We start from the raw sequence: 22,151 nt of genomic DNA on the forward strand, positions 1-22,151 counted from the left end.
AAAATCCCCTCATTCTCCTGCAGAGCACCAGTACATCACTTTTAGCTGTACCCACAGTTAGACTGCCTAGGACCCGATCCATGTTCTTTGTCCCTGTCTTTGCCCTCTACAAGTACTCTCTTACCAAGGACTACTTTTGATTTCCATTTAACAGCTACTCCATAGCTATATCCTAAGTTTAGTTAAAATGCATCTCTGGTATACATAAAAAAAAATTACACTTATGCTTAAAGGACAACTGTAAAGAGAGGGTTATGGAGGCTGCCATAATTATTTCCTTTTACACAATACTAGTTGCCTGGCAGCCCTGCTGATCTATATGGCTGCAGTAGTGTCTCACACCAGAAAGAAGCATGCAGCTAATCTTGTCAGATCTCACAATGTCAGAAACACCTGATCTGCTACATGTTTGTTCAGGGTCTATAGCGTAAAGTAAAGTATTAGAGGCAGAGGTTCAACAAGCTAGCCAGGCAACTGGTATTTCTTAAAATGAAATAAATATAGCAGCCTCCATAAACCTCTCATTACAGTTGTCCTTTCAAAGTTAGACTGTCCCAACACATTGGGCTTGATTCAGAAAGCAGTGCTAACCTAGTTAGCACGCCTAAAGACTTATACGTCGATGTTAAGGTCGCACCCCATGCGACCTTATAGGTGCATCGGGTGCGCCGTCATCGTCGACGTTTCGCCGCGCGCACCGTGCTGTGCCCACGCAAAGTTTTGCGCGCGAGTTAATTTTATCACGACCTAACTGAGTTTAGGCGTGATGGAGGGCTTTTCACAAGCATGCTAACAGTTAGCACCGCTTTCTGAATCAAGCCTATTGTCTGTTTAGAGTACCAGAGCTGTCAAAAAATAATCAATACTTTTCTGGGGCTTCCTCCAGCCCCATAAACATGTGAGTCCCTCGCTGTCCTCCCGCAGTCTGCCGTTCAGCCGCGATCAGCCCCAGTAACTGGCTCATTTGCGGCAGTCGTTGTCTTCTGTGCATGCGTGAAGGTCCAGCTGAGACCAGCTGGGTTCTGGTACGTAGCCCTGCTTCCTTCCTACATCTGATATAGAAAAGGTAGAGGCAAGGTGGCAGGGCTACACACTGGAACCCTGTGGCTGATGCAAGGGAGACGACAGGATGAGGGTTACTGTGTAGAAAATTTTCCACTATAACAAACACAACCAGTGCTATCTGTTTGTTTATATATATATATATATATATATATATATATATATATATATATATATATATATATATATATATATATATATATATATATATATATATATATATATATATATATATATATATATATATATATATATATATATATATATATATATATATATATATATATATATATATATATATATATATATATATATATATATAGCATTGAACATTTGGATTAAAGTATTCCTGAATTCCAGAACTACCTTTCAAGCAATACCAGTTGCCTGGCAGTCTTTCTGATCTCTCTGGTATCAGTGTGACTGAAAGACACCTGAAACAAGCATGCAGCTAATCCTGATCTGCGTGTTTGTTCAGGGACTATGGCTTAGGGCCCATACACACGTCGGATTTTAGCGAACGACCCGTCGTTTGAACGTTCCGTCGTTCGGACGTTTCCGCGTAAAATCGCTGGTAACCAGTCTTCTCACCCGAACGATAGTCTGTACACACGTCGGATTTGACGCGGAAACGTCCGAACGACGGAACGTTCAAACGACGGGTCGTTCGCTAAAATCCGACGTGTGTATGGGCCTTTAAAGTATTAGAGGCAGATGATCAGCAGGACAGCCAGGCAATAAGCATAGGTTAAAAGGAAATACATTTGCCAGCCTTCATATCCCTCTCAGTTCAGGTGTGCTTTAAAGGGGAACTGAAGAGAGAGGTATATGGAGGTTGCCATGTTTATTTCCTTTTAAGCAATACCAGTTGCCTGGCAGCCCTGCTGATCCTCTGCCTCTAATACTATTAGCCATAGCCCCTGAACAAGCATGCAACAGATCAGGTGTTTCAGACTTTAAAGTCAGATCTGACAAGACTAGCTGCATGCTTGTTTCTGGTGTTATTCAGATACTACTGCAGAGAAATAGACCAGCAGGGCTGCTAGGCAACTGGTATTGATTAAAAGGAAATAAGTATGGCAGCCTCCGTATACCTCTTACTTCAGTTCCCCTTTAAGTATAATACTGCAGTGTCAGAGAGAGGAACCAATGAGAGTTGTATTAACCTGATGTATGTATACATACTGTGCCTGTATACCAAGACATTACTTGTTTGTCTTGCAAAGCGTGTACAATCCATGGATTTACTTTACTAACAACAAAATGACCTTGCTTGATTTTTCTGGACTTGTTGGGAGTGCAGGATTTCCTAACTTGTTAAAGTGCATTTATTTATTTTTTTGTGTTGCTAAGGACTACGAAAAGAGAGCAAACCTTTTATGATGGAGCTCCTTGCAGTTTGCCAGGTGTGTGTCACATTCCAATGGCTGAGCCTTTTTGCAGTAGGACTAGAGAGGTGAGTACAACATGCCTTCAGCATTGTTTTTCACTTATCGTCTGTATTAGAGTACATCCATCATACCATTTGTGACTGTACATGCAGGAAAGTCATCTTAGCTAGTAGATCTTATGCTGGGTAATACACGGGTCGATCCGGCGGGCGATCAGCTGCCGGATAGACTCCCGCCGCGTCCCCACTTGTCCGCGCGGATCGATTACCGCTCGTGCCCGCCGGCTCTCCTTATCAGCCGCTCGATTCCCCGCTATTGTGCGCGGGGATCGAGCGGGGAATCTATCCGGCAGGTCATCGGACCTGTCGGATATTATCAATCAAGCCATCAGCGGCTCGATTGATAAGGAGAAAACGCTCCGTGTATGCCCAGCATTAGGCGTACTCCAATTTGTATACACATTGTCTACTGTAATGCCATCATATAGAAAAGTATACACTTGCATTCAATTTCATTCAAATAGTGTGTTGACACCTAGACAGCAGCCCCATTCATTATCTCATGGAAGCTGGGCAAGTAATTTGTACTAAGCTATTGTTAAATGCAAACACCTAGACACTGTCACGGGATGACTAGAATCCTGTCCATTTCAAAATATGTATGCTGTGGTTCTATTCAAAAAGGAAACGGTTTGAAAACAAATGAAGACAATGCTATCTGGTGTGTATTCGGACAGACGTTAACTGTCTGAGATGTAAGTAGATGTAAAGTGAGACCTGGATGTTACCAAATAGGATGTCGCCCCTTTTTATAGAATAAGAGGAAATTTGATTAGAAGTTTGGTTAGCCTCAGGTTACATTCCCTTCTATAATAATCAGCTCTCAGATCCAGACAGTGCCTTTCTCAGAATGGTCTAATATAAATAGCAATAATATAATCTCCTTAACCTCCTGAGCGTTACGCCGCTCAGGAGGCTTTTCTAGTTTGTGTCCCCATGCTTAATTAAGATGATCAAGTGGCTGCAAAACCTTTAGCTAGCACTAGGCTAGCTAGTACAGGTGTACGGCACCCCCGATCCCCCGTTTATACATTACCCAGCCTGGCTCCAGCGATCGGTGCAGCCTCCTTGCACAGCTCTGGTCTTCTCTATGGGGAGGATCGCACATGACGTCTGCGATGTGTGCAAACCCGATCCTCCCCATAGAGAGACCAGAGCTGTGTGGGGAGGCTGCGCTGATTGCTGGAGCCAGGCTGGAGAATGAATAAACTGGGGATAGGGGGGTGCCGGACACCTATACTAGCTAGCCTAGTGCTAGCTAAAGGTTTTGCAGCCATTTCATAAAAAAAATGAAGCATGGGAGACTCATGAGGCTAGCGAGGGGTATGCCCGACACAACCGCTCAGGAGGTTAAAGGAAGTCTTAACCCTAAAAAAAAAATCATTTTTACTCACCTAGGACTTCTACCAGCCCCAGCAGCCTCCCCGTGCCCTCGCAGTCGCTCGTGGATCCTCCTGTCCCCCTCCGCCAGTTACTGTCGTTTCTGGATGACAGGCTCACTGTGCCTGCGCAGGCCTGGCCACGTGTCTCCTTCTTCGCTTTCCCATCTGCAATAGCGCTATTTAGGAGGGGAACGTGAAGACTACGTGTCCTTGGGCCTATCGGCGAATCCAAAGTAGCTGGCAGTGGGGGACAGGAGGATCCACGAGTGACTGCGAGGGCAAGGGACGGCTGCAGGGGCTGGTAGAAGCCCCAGGTGAGTAAAACTGTTTTGGGTTTTTTTTCCCAAGTCTTATGGCCCATACTCACGGGCTACAATTGTCGCCGCAACACGCGGCGCGCACGTGTTGCGGCGACAGGTTGCCCGTGAGTATGCGGCGTTGCACGGGCGCGCACCCCGAACTGTCGTCCGTCGCTGATGTCGCCAGGCGATTGAACCGCTCAATCGCCTGGCGACAGTCTCCGCCGCAACTGTCGCTAGTCCGCGTGAGTACGCGGACTAGCGACAGCAACATACATAAAGGAATACGGAGCTTCCGGCGGGGGGAGTAGGAACGTCAGCGACAGCTTCCGTCGCACCGCTGGTCCCTCTTCCGCGTGTGTACGCGGAGGGACCAGGCGAGGAGCTGTCACCGGCCTGACGCGCACACGCTCACGTGTGCTGGCGACAGGCCAAAAAGTTACCCGTGAGTATGGGCCATTAAGTGTCACTTTAAATAATGCTGCTCTTTTTCTCAATTTGGTTGAAAACTGTCCGCCAGGTCCTGTCTCTGCTGGCTTTGCCCTCTCTCCATGGCTGTGTCACATATGCTGCTGCTGCTCCCCCCTCCTTTACTGCGCCACTGCAATGCCCGTACAACGGCATTGCGGACCGCTTAGCGGTGCACAGCCACAACGCGTGCACACATGCCCCCCTTGCACCTGTCCTCCTTTGCTGTCCAATGTTATATTATGATGTGTGTGTACGTTTATACAAATCCTTAGTTTAATCATTTTGACTTTTGTAGGTTTTGATAGACGTCGCTAAGAAACTTGGCATAAAGTGCCATAATAAAGGTACAATGATCACCATAGAAGGGTCAAGGTTTAGCTCTAAAGCAGAAAGCAACATGTTTCGCCTTTGGGGTGCTGATGTCATCAACATGACCACTGTTCCAGAAGTTGTCTTGGCAAAAGAAGCTGGGATCTGTTATGCAAGTGTTGCTATGGCGACTGATTATGACTGCTGGAAAGAACATGAAGAAGCGGTATGTAAACACTAAGGAAGTGATAATACACTCTGTACTGGCTATTTACATGCATTCTGTAAGCACATTTATGCGCTGTGCATGAATGTGTTCGGACAACCCGCTGCTGCGTATATTTACACTCACCTAAACGATTATTAGGAACACCATACTAATACGGTGTTTGAACCCCTTTCGCCTTCAGAAATGCCTTAATTGTACGTGGCATTGATTCAACAAGGTGCTGAAAGCATTCTTTAGAAATGTTGGCCCATATTGATAGGATAGTATCTTGCAATTGATGGAGATTTGTGGGATGCACATCCAGGGCACGAAGCTCCCCTTCCATCATATCCCAAAGATGCTCTATTGGGTTGAGATCTGGTGGCTGTGGGGGCCATTTTAGTACTGTGAACTCATTGTCCTGTTCAAGAAACCAATTTGAAATGATTCGAGCTTTGTGACATGGTGCATTATCCTGCTGGAAGTAGCCATCAGAGGATGGGTACATGGTGGTCATGAAGGGATGGACATGGTCAGAAACAATGCTCAGGTAGCCCGTGGCATTTAAACGATGCCCAATTGTGCCAAGAAAACATCCCCTAAACCATTACACCACCACCACTAGCCTGCACAGTGGTAAGGCATGATGGATCCATTTTCTCATTCTGTTTACGCCAAATTTTGACTTTATCAAGACTCATCAGACCAGGCAACCTCTTTCCAGTCTTCAACTGTCCAATTTTGGTGAGCTCATGCAAATTGTAGCCTTTTTTTTCCTATTTGTAGTGGAGATGAGTGGTACCGAGTGGGGTCTTCTGCTGTTGTAGCCCATCCGCCTCAAGGTTGTGCGTGTTGTGGCTTCACAAATGCTTTGCTGCATACCTCCGTTGTAACGTTCCTCTTCTATCAGCTTGAATCAGTCGGTTAATTCTCCTCTGACCTCTAGCATCAACGAGGCATTTTCGCCCACAGGACTGCCCCATACTGGATGTACACCATTCTTTGTAAACCCTAGAAATGGTTGTGCGGGAAAATTCCAGTAACTGAGTAGACTGTTAAATACTTAGACCAGCCCATCTGGCACCAAAAACCATGCCACGCTCAAAATTGCTTAACCACTTGAGGACCGTGGGCTTTACCCCCCTTAAGGACCGGCCACTTTTTTCCATTCAGACCACTGCAGCTTTCACGGTTTATTGCTCGCTCATACAACCTACCACCTAAATGAATTTTGGCTCCTTTTCTTGTCACTAATAAAGCTTTCTTTTGGTGCTATTTGATTGCTCCTGCGATTTTTTCTTTTTATTATATTCATCAAAGACATGCATTTTGGCAAAAAATGATTTTTTTAACTTTCTGTGCTGACATTTTTCAAATAAAGTAAAATTTCTGTATACATGCAGCGCGAAAAATGTGGACAAACATGTTTTTGATAAAAAAAAACCCATTCAGTGTATATTTATTGGTTTGGGTAAAAGTTATAGCGTTTACAAACTATGGTGCAAAAAGTGAATTTTCCCATTTTCAAGCATCTATGACTTTTCTGACCACCTGTCATGTTTCATGAGGGGCTAGAATTCCAGGATAGCATAAATACCCCCCAAATGACCCCATTTTGGAAAGAAGACATCCCAAAGTATTCACTGAGAGGCATAGTGAGTTCATAGAAGATATTAATTTTTGTCACAAGTAAGCGGAAAATGACACTTTGTGACAAAAAAAAAAGTTTCCATTTCTTCTAACTTGCGACAAAAAAAAATGAAATCTGCCACGGACTCATCATGCCCCTCTCTGAATACCTTGAAGTGTCTACTTTCCAAAATGGGGTCATTTGTGGGGTGTGTTTACTGTCCTCGCATTTTGGGGGGTGCTAATTTGTAAGCACCCCTGTAAAGCCTAAAGGTGCTCATTGGACTTTGGGCCCCTTAGCGCAGTTAGGCTGCAAAAAAGTGCCACACATGTGGTATTGCCGTACTCGGGAGAAGTAGTATAATGTGTTTTGGGGTGTATTTTTACACATACCCATGCTGGGTGGGAGAAATAACTCTGTAAATGGACAATTGTGTGTAAAAAAAATCAAAAGATTGTCATTTACAGAGGTATTTCTCCCACCCAGCATGGGTATGTGTAAAAATACACCCCAAAACACATTATACTACTTCTCCCGAGTACAGCGATACCACATGATTGACACTTTTTTGCAGCCTAACTGCGCTAAAGGGCCCAAAGTCCAATGAGTACCTTTAGGATTTCACAGGACATTTTTGTTTCAAGACTACTCCTCACGGTTTAGGGCCCCTAAAATGCCAGGGCAGTATAGGAACCCCACTAATGACCCCATTTTAGAAAGAAGACACCCCAAGGTATTCCGTTAGGAGTATAGTGAGTTCATAGAAGTTTTTTTATTTTTTTGTCACAAGTTACAGAATACATTGGGGTGTCTTTTTTCTAAAATGGGGTCAGTTTGTGGGGTTCCTATACCGCCCTGGCATTTTACGGGCCCAAAACCGTGAGTAGTCTGGAAACCAAATGTCTCAAAGACTGTTCAGGGGTATAAGCATCTGCAAATTTTGATGACAGGTGGTCTATGAGGGGGCGAATTTTGTGGAACCGGTCATAAGCAGGGTGGCCTTTTAGATGACAGGTTGTATTGGGCCTGATCTGATGGATAGGAGTGCTAGGGGGTGACAGGAGGTGATTGATGGGTGTCTCAGGGGGTGGTTAGAGGGGAAAATAGATGCAATCAATGCACTGGGGAGGTGATCGGAAGGGGGTCTGAGGGGGATCTGAGGGTTTGGCTGAGTGATGAGGGGTGCTGTGGGCGATCTGGGGCAGGGGGGGAGAAATCAGTGTGCTTGGGTGCGACATAGGGTGGCTGCAGCCTGCCCTGGTGGTCCCTCGGACATTGGGACCACCAGGGCAGGAGGCAGCCTGTATAATACACTTTGTAAACATTACAAAGTGTATTAAACACTTTGTATGCGGCGATCGTCGGGTTAACATCCCGCTGGCGCTTCCGTATGGCCGGCGTGATGTTGCGGCGGGTGAGCGGAGACAGGCGCCGGCGGAGGATCGCGTCACGGATGACTCGATCGATCCGCCCATGCCCCTACAAGGACCGCCGCCATTTGTCAATACGGCGGTCCTTGCGGGGTCCACTTCCCGGCCGCCATTTGTCAATACGGCGGTCGGGAAGTGGTTAAATCACCTTTCTTTCCCATTCTGACATTCAGTTTGGAGTTCAAGAGATTGTCTTGACCAGGACCACACCCCTAAATGCATTGAAGCAACTGCCATGTGATTGGTTGATTAGATAACTGCATTAATGAGAAATTGAACAGGTGTTCCTAATAATCCTTTAGGTGAGTGTATATGTGCAATGCTGGATTGTCCTGTTCAATTTACTTGATTGTGGACAGTGCTGCTCGAGCAATACTGGTTACCCAGGCCCTTCAAATTATACTGGTGGCTACAGGGCTAGAAGAGAAACATATTAAACACTTTGTCAATAGAAGCCAGGATCTGACACATCATACTAAATGTTGATACTGATCTGGCTCTATATAAGAAAACTTCAGTTGAGCAGATGCCTCTGTAAGGTTTGGCTGTGGTGTATATTGTGCTCTCCAGGTGAGTGATGAGTGCGCTGTGCTTTCGCTAACACTGTGCTGGGAAGCACTATTAGCTGGAGGGGGGGTACGGGGGAGAGAGACCTGGGCGGCCTGTCAATTGGGGTTTTGTAAAAATAAAATAAAAAGTATCAAGGGGTGCTGCTGGAATGTTGGGTGTATAGATAATATTGCACTAAAGTTGTATACGAGAGAGGTAAAATACCATAAATACAACCACAATATCTACTGCAAGATATTACTAATAAAAACTTCTTCCTGTTGCTACCATAGCTACATAGTTATTTGGGTTGAAAAAAGACATACGTCCATCGAGTTCAACCAGAGAACAAAGTACAACACCAGCCTGCTTCCTCACTTATCCCTGTTGATCCAGAGGAAGGCGAAAAACCCTTACAAGGCATGGTCCAATTAGCCCCAAAAGGGAAAAAATATCCTTCCCGACTCCAGATGGCAATCAGATAAAATCCCTGGATCAACATCATTAGGCTTTACCTAGTAATTGTAGCCATGGATGTCTTTCAACGCAAGGAAAGCATCTAAGCCCCCTTTAAATGCAGGTATAGAGTTTGCCATAACTACTTCCTGTGGCAATGCATTCCACATCTTAATCACTCTTACTGTAAATAACCCTTTCCTAAATAAATGGCTAAAACATTTTTTCCTCCATGTGCAGATCATGTCCTCTAGTCCTTTAAGAAGGCCTAGGAACAAAAAGCTCATCCGCCAAGCTTTTATATTGCCCTCTGATGTATTTATACATGTTAATTAGATCCCCTCTAAGGCGTCTTTTCTCTAGACTAAATAAACCCAGTTTATCTAACTTTTCTTGGTAAGTGAGACCTTCCATCCCACGTATCAATTTTGTTGCTCGTCTCTGCACCTGCTCTAAAACTGCAATATCTTTCCTGTAATGTGGTGCCCAGAACTAAATTCCATATTCCAGATGTGGCCTTACTAGAGAGTTAAACAGGGGCAATATTATGCTAGCATCTCGCGTTTTTATTTCCCTTTTAATGCATCCCAAAATTTTGTTAGCTTTAGCTGCAGTTGCTTTGCATTGAGTGTGATTATTTAACTTGTTGTCAATGAGTACTCCTAAGTCCTTCTCCAAGTTTGATGTCCCCAACTGTATCCCATTTATTTTGTTTGGTGCTAGACCATTGGTATGACCAAAATGCATGACTTTATACATTTTTCAACATTGAATTTCATCTGCCATTTATGTGCCCATATAGCCATCCTATCCAGATCCTGTTGCAATATGACACTATCTTCCTGAGAGTTGATGATTCTACACAATTTTGTATCATCTGCAAAAATGGGAACATTGCTCACTACTGAATCTACTAGGTCATTAATTAATAAATTGAAGAGCACTGGATCCAGTACAGACCCCTGTGGGACCCCACTGCTAACAGTCTCCCATTTTGAGTATGATCCATTGACCACAACTCTTTTTCTGTCCATTAGCCAGTTGCCTATCCATGCACCCAGACTCTTCCCCAGTCCTTGTATCCTCAACTTTTGCACCAGACTTTTGTGGGGAACAGTGTCGAAGGCCTTTGCAAAGTCCAAGTATATCACATCTACAGCATTCCCAATATCCACATTAGCGTTCACTACCTCATAAAAGCTGAGTATGTTAGTCAAATAGTACCTGTAAACCCATGTTGATGCTGAGACATAAGAATGTTTTCTACTATGAAGTAATGTATAGTATCTTAGTAACCCCTCAAATAGTTTGCATACAACTGATGTTAAGCTTACAGGTCTATAATCTCCTGGGTCTGATTTTTTGCCCTTCTTAAATAATGGGAAAACATGGGCTGCACGCCAAACCACTGGGACTCTGCCAGTTGAAAGAAAGTCACAAAAGATAAGATAAAGGGGTTTATCTATAACTGAACTTAATTCCCTTAGGACCCGAGGATGCATGCCATCCGGGCCAGGTGCCTTGTCTATTTTTAATTTAGTCTTGCCTTCACTTCTGGGTGGGATTTCCCCTTTTTCCCATCTCTCAAATTGCAGGTCTGAATAATTAAACTTGGAAGGTGAGCTGGTCCTAGACAATTTACTGCCACTTAAGGGTCAAACTCCTTTATTAATAAAAATGTTATTTTATGCTCATACCGCACTCCTATGTCCTCACATACAAAAACACACTGGTTCCCTTTAAAAAAAAAAAAAAGTAAGAATACTTGAAAAAATTATAATAAAAAATATATAGAAAGGGGAGACAAGGTTGTGTATAAAGGGCTCTGTGGAATCCCTCTAAATTCAGAGGCAGAACATAACCTCCATTCACATACATATGTATATATACACACACATCGGTCTCACCATAAGCTGAAGTCTATCATCCCTGCGTGTGTCCTGGCTCAGCCTCCAGAATTCTTCCAGGTCGGTGTGTATCTTTTATCCGCAGAGAAAGCAGCACTTGCTTCTATTAGCCCGGATAGCTCTCCTTGCCAGTATGATGAATCTCGATAGCTCCCGCGTATGGCTTCCAGTCTTGCGGGGAGACGTCACTTTCTCTATGCGTCTCACCACTGAACTCATTACTTTCTTGCGTTCCACTTTACAAGTGACTTGCCCCCCGTGTTATATTATGCGGTGTCTGTGGATGAAGAGTAGTATGTCCTAGGAAAAACGGGGCGCCCCTTCACTTCCATGGATCAAGAGAGATTAACATGTTTGGACAGAAAGTCGCCTGTCTTCCTCAAAATCATTGAGTTACACCAGACCAGTCGCCATATTTATATGTATGTGATTGACCATTCTTTCACTCCACCCACCATATCTACTTAAAGTGATATTCTCTTCATTTAGAATTGCAAAGCGATCAGCGTTATCCAACTGGGTTCACACTTATACAAGTGAAAGTGGAAAGATCAGAACCATATACAATTCTTTCAGCACTCACAAGGCTACATTCTCCTAAATATAGATAGAAATTCCACTGGAGCAGGCACCACCAATGTAATAATAGCCACTTTATTGATCACATGGGTTAAAAGCCGCAATATGACAGACCGCTGTTTCGTGCATCCATGCTCTTTGTCAAGTTGTCAAGACTTGCAGTCTTGACAAAGAGCATGGATGCTCGAAACAGCATCCATGCTGTTTTAATGTGGAGTGCCTTCTTCTACGTATTGGAGTGTGTTGGTTTGCAGGAGTGGTGTACCTGCAGGAGAGGAGCACCGGCTGTAGCTACCTAGCGAAGGTTAGCGGAGGTGAGACTTGAGGTGAAAGGTTGGAGTTGAACAAATACAACGTTCTGAAGACAACGCTCTAGACATTGCCTGATGAGTGCTAATGACTAAATCGAGTGCACCTGTGTGTAATCTAATGTCAGTACAAATACGGCCTCAGAGGTAGTCTAAGAGAGTATTGGGAGCAACCACACCATGAAGTCCAAAGAACACACCAGACAGGTCAGGGATAAAGTTATTGAGAAATGTAAAGGCTTAGGCTACAAAAAGATTTCCAAAGCCTTGAACATCCCACAGAGCACTGTTCAAGCGATCCTTCAGAAATGGAAGGAGTATGGCACAACTGTAAACCTACCAAGACAAGGCCGTCCACCTAAACTCACAGGCCAAAAAAGGAGAGCGCTGATCAGAAATGCAGTCAAGAGGCCCATGGTGACTCTCGATGAGCTGCAGAGTTCTACAGCTCAGGTGGGGGAATCTGTCCATAGGACAACTATTAGTTGTACACTGCACATAGTTGGCCTTTATGAAAGAGTGGCAAGAAGAAAGCCATTGTTAACAGAAAAGCATAAGAAGTCCCGTTTGCAGTTTGCCACAAGCCATGTGGGGGACACAGCAAACATGTGGAAGAAGGTGCTCTGGTCAGATGAGACCAAAATGGAACTTTTTGGCCAAAATGCAAAATGCTATGTGTGGGGGAAAACTAACACTGCACATCACTCTGAACACACCATCCCCACTGTCCGATACGGTGGTGGCAGCATCATGCTCTTGGGGTGCTTCTCTTCAGCAGGGACAGGGAAGCTGGTCAGAGTTGATAGGAAGATGGATGGAGCCAAATACAGGGCAATCTTGGAAGAAAACCTCTTGGAGTCTGCAAAACATATCCATGTGTTAGAATGGCCCAGTCAAAGTCCAGATCTAAATCCAATCGAGAATCTGTGGCAAGATCTGAAAACTGCTGTTAACAAACGCTGTCCATCTAATCAGACTGAGCTGGAGCGGTTTTGCAAACAAGAATGGGCAAGGATTTCAGTCTCTAGATGTGCAAAGCTGGTAGAGACCTACCCTAAAAGACTGGCAGCTGTAATTGAAGCAAAAGGTGGTTCTACAAAGTATTGACTCAGGGGGCTGAATAATTACGCACAGGTTTTTTTTTTTTTTTAATGTTTGGAATCGTGTGATTTTCGTTCCACTTCTCACGTGTACACCACTTTGTATTGGTCTTTCACGTGGAATTCCAATAAAATTGATTCAGGTTTGTGGCAGTAATATGACAAAATGTGGAAAACTTCAAGGGGGCCGAATACTTTTGCAAACCACTGTACCTTCAACCAGAATCCAGACTCTCATTGGAACCTACAGGAAGCATTTAGAGGCTGTAATTTCTGCAAAAGGAGGATCTACTAAATATTGATTTCATTTCTTTTTTTGTGGTGCCCAAATTTATGCATCTGCCTAATTTTGTTTAGAGACTCTGTAGCAAAATTATCAGCCTTATTTCTTCTATCCTATAAGTTCCTATACCTGTTCTAATGTGGCCTGTCTTACTGCAGCCTTTACTAGTTGCACAGTGGCTGTATTATCTCTGTTATATAATCTAATCTTCTTTCCTCTGACTGCTTTGTCAGGCTCAGGCAGGAATGTGCTGTCTGCTGTTATAGGCAGAAGCTATACACACCCTCTCCACGCCCCCTCCAGGCTCTGTATGAGTCAGACTGAGCTGCTCTCAGCCTATCACATTCTGGTTAGCAGCTATGTCTTTTGTTTACACTGCCTAAAACTGGCAATTACAAGCCTGGATTGCAGCAGGAAGTGGCAGTAACAGCACAGAGGGGCCCAGGAGAACATAATGAATAGAATGGTATCCTTTTTATTGTAAGAATTTGAGTACAGATTCTCTTTAAACACTTATTGCACACTTTCTGTAAATCCAATAAACTTAATTTCACTTCTCAAATATCACTGTGTGTGTCTCCTATATGATATATTTTACTGACATTTTTTTATCATGTCAACCAACAATTTATACAGAAAAATCATGACGATTAATAAGGTTGCCCAAACTTTCGCATCCCACTGTGTTACTACTTATCCGGTCTCACAAAAATCTCCAAGGGTACCAGTTGCTTAAGAGGGAACCACAGTGCTCATCCACTCCATACATCCATACTATCTTTTAGTGTTCCTTATGATATAGTGAATTCTACCTCTATTTACTCACAAGTAATTAGATCCTTCATCTTATATCTTTCCAGATTCCCCTCTACATTCAGGATCTTTTTGTACCCCTTGGTCCTCCTACGATTTGAGCATCTTACAAAACCCCTTTCCCCTCTGACCCCCACAGTAGATCCACCAGCTGCCAATGCCACCCTTGAACCTATACAACTGCATTTTCGGTATATATAGGATGGATTTATTGGTAATATTTCATTGAGAAATGTATCTTCCCTTAATACGGGGCCAGTGTTTGAAGATATTACGTATCATCTTACTTTGTGAACCATATCTCAAATTTAATTTCAGAGAGTGGTCTTTCACATGTTTACTACTCCTTTTCACAAATGGTTCCTCCAGTTTTATCTGCCCCCCCCCCCCCCCCACCCCCTTAGCCTTCTCTATAACTGCATCATTATACCCTCTTTCCTTGAATTTAGATGTCAGTACTTCTACCTCCTTCTTATAATCAAGTTCTTCTGTGCAGTTCCTTTTAAGGCGTATAAATTGCCCCTTAGGAATGTTATTTAGCCAAATGGCAGCTGGTAGCAAGAATGTAGCCATTCACGTCCGTGGGCTTTTACGTAAGTACCAGAGTACCAAAATTTAGAGAAAAAATATTAAAAGTACACTGGAAAGTCTTGAAAAGGAAATTATATTGAAAAAAAATTGTATTCGGGATTCTGTACCAATACAGACAATGACCCCTGGTAGTGACCCACAGGTGGAAGTGGAATGTGAGTGGAGTATGCACAATCAGTCATTTGAAACAGTGGATGCTACAGGTATATTCACAGAAGAATGGGAGGAGGTGGAAGAGGAGCAGGAGGAGAGTAGGCTGAAGGAGGGGAATAGTGACACAGATTGGGGTGAGCTTGTAGGGGCAGTGGGTGGTGTAGAAAATGATGGGACTATGGGGGTGGAGGAATCCTCAGCTGGTGACTATTCTGAAACCCCAGAATCTTATCGTGAGCTGCACAACTGCTCCCAGGGTGATCAATGGAATATACCCCATAGGAGTAATCCATATAAGCGGAACAGTACCCAAGCCAACTATATCAACCTTAATAAAGATGTAAGAAGGAACGAATTTAGAAAGAGCCACAATATGAATAAAAATACAACCAGAAGAAATTGGTCCACTAACAATATGGATAAAAGTAAAAGGAAAACTGCAGAGATTCCCACATACAATAGGTACTCCACTCTAATAGATATGGAAGAGAAGGTCCCAGATAAGAGAGAAAGTCTTAGAACACCAAAAATTATTTTTGATAAGAAAAAGCCCCTGAATAATCGTGAACCTAAGACCCAAAATAATAGTAAAACCTCATTTGATAACAATCCTCTATTTAATTCCAATAAGGAGAGGAATACAAACACCATCAATCAATATATATTATTTTTTTTTAGCCAAGGACAGGAATTCCGGGGAGGGAGAGGGGGGGGGGGGGGGGGGTTGGGGGGAGACAGAAGGTAACCACCAAAAGTAAAATGGATAGAGAAAGGCGGAAGGTAACCACTAAAAGTAAAACGGATAGAGAAAGGGGTATTTATAACCTTATCAATATTGAATTGAAAGAGCCAGAGAAAACTGTACTAGAAAAGAGATTAAAATTTGCCCCAACTAGTAAACTCAATAAACTTGAAACCTATATTTATATTAAAAAGCACACAAAGTTGTCTCAAAGTACTTCCAGAAAAAGTACGTACTTTCAACATACAGATTCGAAAAAAAAACTACAAATTTTATTCATTGAATGAGATGAGTAAAGAAATGCAGATCTTCGAACGAAATATAGAAAAACATTTATATAAAACCCCCACCAATCTACCTGGGCAATATAACCTGGGAAGAAAGTAGAGCTCTCCAAAATCTTCAACGGAATAAAAAGATCATCATTCGTCCAGCAGATAAGGGGGGGGGGAGTGCATAGTCATCCAAAAGGAGATGGACTATAAACAGGAAGCCTTCCGTCTGCTCAAGAAGGATACATATAGATGTTTGAGGGGAGACCCCAGTGGATTGTTTAAAGAGGAACTTGGTAAACTTCTTAAAGCGCTTTAAAACCCTGACATAATAATCAATAAAAACATTTTTTTTTACTTTTTATATGCCATACGGTTATCATATTTGCATTTGTGCATAAGTATGATTATTCATTTAGAAATTATACGTTCCCAAAAGTACAGCTTTTTGCTTTGTGAGCTGACTTTGCATTTTATTAACTGGTTTTATTCATTATGTATTGAAGGCAGACATGCTTTGACTCTGTGTCGAGCTGCTTCTCCACAGTCGGAGAATACTGCTTTCCACTCTGCAAACCAATGTTCAGCCACAAACAGGATCTTCCTGTTGGCAAGTGATGTTATGTTTGTTTAAACCATCAGCAAAATGTTTTATATATACAGTCAATATACAGTCAATATACATCAGTTTTCTTAAGGTGACTGCAATCTGACAAGCGGCTGTGAAATAATACTTCCCAGACAAGCAAGAGAATGAGTCCTTAACAATCCTGTATTTAATGTGTGTGCTATTTAGTCCATTTCTGGTTTATTTAGCGCTGAGCTAACATTGGAAGAACAAGCAGGATGTAATAAGTCTTGTGCTCATTTACCTACATACACAGCTGTACTTTGCCTATTTGTCAATAGTTTGTCAAACTTCCGCACCTATAAAACCACAGAATGCTGAAGGCACTGTAGTAATATTTCTTAAATTGTTATAGAGCTGGCAATTATTCCAGGTTCCTCACAACCAGCCATACAAAGGGTTTGCCCTGCAAGTGTGGCTTAGCCTAAAGCCCATACCTGTAATGTAGGTCGCCATAAAAAATTAACAGAGAGCATAACACATTGCTTGGCAGAGAGATAGACAATATGTTGGTACAGGGAAAGGGCAACTGAAACAACCATTATTGCTAGTGTGCACAGGGCTTTAGGCATGTCTAGAGCAGTGGCGTCCTAAGGGGGTAGCGCGGGGAGTGGCCCACCCCGGGTCTCAGCGTGGAGGGGGAGTGACAACCAGCTCTCTGCAGCCACAGTGTCCCAGCCGACAGCCACTTTGCAGAGTATAGCGTGTAAGACGTGCCGCTGTCTCACCTGCTCCATGGAGTTCAGCGATGTCAGACTTTTTGTCACCGCTAAGCTCTCCGCGTAGTGCTGGTGTCGCTTCCTGCACTCATGTAATCACGTGATGCAGGAACAGGTGGCAGTCAGTAGGGGAGAGCTGAGTGGTGACAAAGTCTGACATCAGTGGACTTTATGGTGGAGTAGGTAACATAAAAGCAGGTCTTCCAGCTGTGCTATGCTTTGCATTTCTACCTATACTGGGGGCAACTATTACAGGCTACCTATATTGGGGGCAACTATTCCAGGTTAACCTATACTCTGGGCAACTATTCCAGGCTAGCTATACTAGGGCCAACTATGCCAGGCTACCTATATGGGGGCAACTATTCCAGGCTACCTATACTGGGGGCAACATTACCCGCTGTGTCGCACTTAGCACGCCACACTCACTACTTACCTTTTTTTCTGGGTGGGGTGTCATTTAATACCCAGCACCGGGTGTCAAATGCCCTAGGTACACCACTGAATGTGTCACATTCCTCACTTGATACATTTAAGTAAACACAAGATTACATAATCTACAATTTCGGGTGCTTCCACATTTCACTGCACTGAACTTTAAAGCCCTGTGTGTAACCCTTCGAATGCTGGTCTAGTAAAAAAAAAATGCTGGTTGCATATAATATGCTGTAAATAATGTTTTAGAGCAAAGATTAAATGCTGGGTTATATTCCGCTTTAAGACAGCATATCAGGAGGGCATCCTTAGTAAAAAAAGGAATTTGAGTATGTAAACTTGGCTCATCCTAGAATTGCTGTTTTTTATCATCTCCCAAAAGTCCATAAAAGTCTGATTGATCCTTCAGGGAGGCCAACTATATTGGGTATAGGTTCAATTACCTCTAATTTATCTACGTATGTAGATACTTTTCTACAAAAATATGTAAGAACCACCCGGCCTTCCTGGAGGACTCCAGAAATGTGTTGAATCTCTTGGAGGACATAACTTAGGAGTAGGGTTGGTTTCTTGGAACCCTGGATGTGAGCTCTCTATATACAATCATACAACATGGTATTAAAGCAGTGGGCTATTTTTTGGAAGAGCATTCTTCACTGAGGGAGGAACAAAACTTTCATCATTGATGCAATCAGATTCATACTTACACATATTTCTAAGTGGGACAGCTCTGAGGACCAGGTTCGCGCCGGGGTACACTAAACTTTTCATGGCTCATTGGGAGCAGTCCCATGGTCATGGGCGTGGGGGGCCCGGCGCGGACCTGGTCCTCTGGAAAACCTGATCGGTGACATACTACTTGTCTGCTGGAGGGGGACGGAGTGCTCCCTGAAGGCTTTTATAGATGGACTCAATCATAATACAGTTAATCTATGGTTTACTTCAGAGATTAGCAATTGGGAAATTAATTTCTTGGATCTGAACATTTATGTGTAAGATAATAGACTAAAAACACGTACTTATGTAAAGCCCACGGACGTGAATGGCTACATTCTTGCTACCAGCTGCCATTTGCCCTCTTGGCTGAATATTCCTAAGGGGCAATTTATACGCCTTAAAAGGAACTGCACAGAAGAACTTGATTATAAGAAGGAGGTAGAAGTACTGACATCTACATTCAAGGAAAAAGGGTATGAGAAGACTAAAGGGAGGTGGAACAGATAAAACGGGAGGAACTACTAGTGAAAAGGAGTAGTAAACCTGTGGAAGACCACTCTGAAATTAAATTTGAGATGTGGTTCACAAAGTAAGATGATACTTAACATCTTCAAACACTGGCCCGTATTAAGGGAAAATACATTTCTCAATGAAATATTACCAATAAATCCATCCTATATATACCGAAAATGCAGTTGTATAGGTTCAAGGGTGGCATTGGCAGCTGGTGGATCTACTGTGGGGGTCAGAGGGGAGAGGGGTTTTGTGCTCAAATCGTAGGAGGACCAAGGGGTACAAGAGGATCGTGAATGTAGAGGGGGATCGGGAAAGTTTAATAAGATCAAGGATCTAATTACTTGTGACACCAAAGGGGTGGTCTATTGCTTATCTTGCCCATGTGGCAAAAAATATGTAGGCCGCACGAAAAGGTCCCTGTCAAGTAGAATTGGGGAACATCTGAACAATAGAAATAAAGGGTGGGAGGAGCATCCATTATCCAAACACTTTAAAATGTTCTATAATTGTTGTGTCTGGAATGTAGTGCATTATGGGATAGAGGTAGTATGCAGGGACAATAGAGTAGAACACTATCTGGCAAAAATGTCCAGAAAATAAAGCATTTGGATATTTGACTTGGATACTCTGGCCCCAAAAGGGTTAAATGAAGAGATGGAATTATTTGGCTTTTTTTAAATGAGTAAATAGAGGTAGAATTCACTATATCATAAGGAACACTAAGAGATAGTATGGATGTATGGAGTGGATGAGCACACTGGTTCCCTCTTGAGCAACTGACACCCTTGGATATTTTTGTGGGACCGGATCAGTAGTAATACAGTGGGATGTGAAAGTTTGGACAACCTTGTTAATCGGCATGATTTTCCTGTATAAATCATTGGTTGTTATGATAAAAAAGTCAGTTAACCACTTTACCCCCACATGTACGCATTTCTCCGTCCCTTTTTCCATCCTTTCACCACCAGGGACGGAGAAATGCGTACTTTCCACGCTCCCGCCGCTGCCCGCGCGCTCTAGCGCGCACTCCTGCTCGTAAACACGCCGCTGGCCGCTCGCCCGGAGATCAATGAACGGGAAAATCCATTCCCGTTTGTTGATCTAAGCCCCGCAATGATCCGCTGCTTTTTCGATAAGCAGCGCGATCATTGTGAAAAAAAAAAAAGTTACCAGTCTCTTTGTACTTCCTGCAAGCGTCCTTCCGGCCGCTTGCAGGTCGCATAAACAAAATGTTACTGTGGCCATCTTGTGGCCAAATGGTAAAACTACACCCTAAAGCATTTTTCACATACAAATAAATTAATTTTACACACAAAATTAACTCCTTACCTCCCACACGCCCCAATTTTTTTTTTTTGTAATTAAAAAAAAAAAAAATACAATTTAAAAAAAAACATAAATAGTTACCTTAGGGACTGAACTTTTTAAATATTTATGTCAAGAGGGTATAACACTGTTACTTTATAAACTATGGGCTTGTAATTAGGGATTGGACGCAAAACTGAAAAAAATGCACCTTTATTTCCAATTAAAATATTGGCGCCAAACATTGTGATAAGGACATAATTTAAACCGTTGTATAACCGGGACAAAGGGGCAAATAAATTTTATGGGTTTTAATTACAGTAGCATGCATTATTTAAAAACTATAAAGGCCAAAAACTGAAAAAAAAATTTTTCCTACATTTTTTCCTATTTTCCCATTAAAACACATTTAGAATAAAATAATTCTTGGCATAATGTCCCACCTAAAGAAAGCCTAATTGGTGGCAAAAAAACAAGATATAGTTCATTTCATTGTGATAAGTAATGATAAAGTTATAGACGAATGAATGGAAGGAGTGCTGAAAGGTGAAAATTGCTCTGGTGGTCAAGGGGTAAATCCCCTCAGTTTGAAGTGGTTAAATATATCATATGGGAGCCACACACAGTGATATTTGAGAAGTGAAATTTTAAGTTTATTGGATTTACAGAAAGCGTGCAATAATTGTTTTAACAATATTAGGCAGATGCATAAATCTGGGCGCCACAAAAAAGAAATGAAATCAATATTTAGTAGATCCTCCTTTTGCAGAAATTACAGCCTCTAAATGCTTCCTGTAGGTTCCAATGAGAGTCTGGATTCTGGATGAAGGTGTTTTGGACCATTCCTCTTTACCAAACATCTCTAGTTCATTCAGGTTTGATTGCTTCTGAGCATGGACAGCTCTCTTTAACTCACACCACAGATTTTCAATTATATTTAGGTCTGGGGACTGAGATGGCCATTCCTGAACGATATACTTGTTCCTCTGCATGAATGCCTTAGTGGATTTTGATCAGTGGTTATGGTCGTTGTCTTGTTGACAGATCCAGCCCCGTCGCAGCTTCAGCTTTGTCACCGATTCTTGGACATTGTTATCCAGAATCTGCTGATACTGAGTGGAATCCCTGCGTCCCTCAACTTTGACAAGATTCCCAGTCCCTGCACTGGCCACACAGCCCCACAGCAAGATGGAACCACCACCATATTTTACTGTAGGTAGCAGGTGTTTTTCTTGGAATGCAATGTTCTTTTTCCTCCATGCATAAAGCCCCTTGTTATGCCCAAATAACTCAATTTTAGTTTCAGCAGTCCACAGCACCCTATTCCAAAATGAAGCTGGCTTGTTTAAATGTGCTTTAGCATATCTCAACCGGCTCTGTATCACTTTAAGAAGATGTGGTGGGTGGAATGAAAGAATGGTCAATCACATATACATATAAATATGGTGGCTGGTCTGGTGTAACTTAGGGGTCGGCAACCCGCGACTCCAGAGCCGCATGCGGCTCTTTTACACCTTTGCCGCGGCTCCGGTAGTGTGTGTCAGTGGCTGCGGCGCGCGTGTGACGTGTGCTGCCGCTGGCCGGCAGCCTATCAGAGAGGCCGCCGGACCGGTGCAGTGCAGGGCTTCGGGCGGCCATTTTCCCGTAGCCCTGCAGTGTAATGCAGGCAGGACGTGATGTCGGGAAGGAAGAGGATCGTGGGAGTTGCGCGCCACAAGGAGGTCGGGACCGGAGGTCGGGACAGGAGGAAATCGTGACAGGAGGTCTTCTGACTAGGTGAGTAAATGGGTTTTTCTTTTCATATCTGCTGAAGGATTGTGCATATTGGGGTCAGATC

The 22,151-nt window shown here is 43.1% G+C and overlaps 1 protein-coding gene across 5 annotated transcripts in view; it reads left to right on the forward strand.

Moving 5' to 3' along the window:
* Positions 1–22,151, forward strand: part of MTAP (methylthioadenosine phosphorylase) — a 92,966-nt gene that overhangs the window by 62,295 nt on the left and 8,520 nt on the right. For all 5 annotated transcript variants that reach the window (XM_068234457.1, XM_068234466.1, XM_068234488.1 and 2 more), the window contains 2 exons: positions 2,416–2,518; positions 4,960–5,199. In XM_068234457.1, coding sequence (XP_068090558.1) covers positions 2,416–2,518; positions 4,960–5,199 — 343 coding nt within the window. The remainder of the gene's footprint in view (positions 1–2,415; positions 2,519–4,959; positions 5,200–22,151) is intronic.

Source organism: Hyperolius riggenbachi, chromosome 1 (genome assembly GCF_040937935.1).
Source record: "Hyperolius riggenbachi isolate aHypRig1 chromosome 1, aHypRig1.pri, whole genome shotgun sequence".
Lineage (NCBI taxonomy): Eukaryota > Metazoa > Chordata > Amphibia > Anura > Hyperoliidae > Hyperolius > Hyperolius riggenbachi.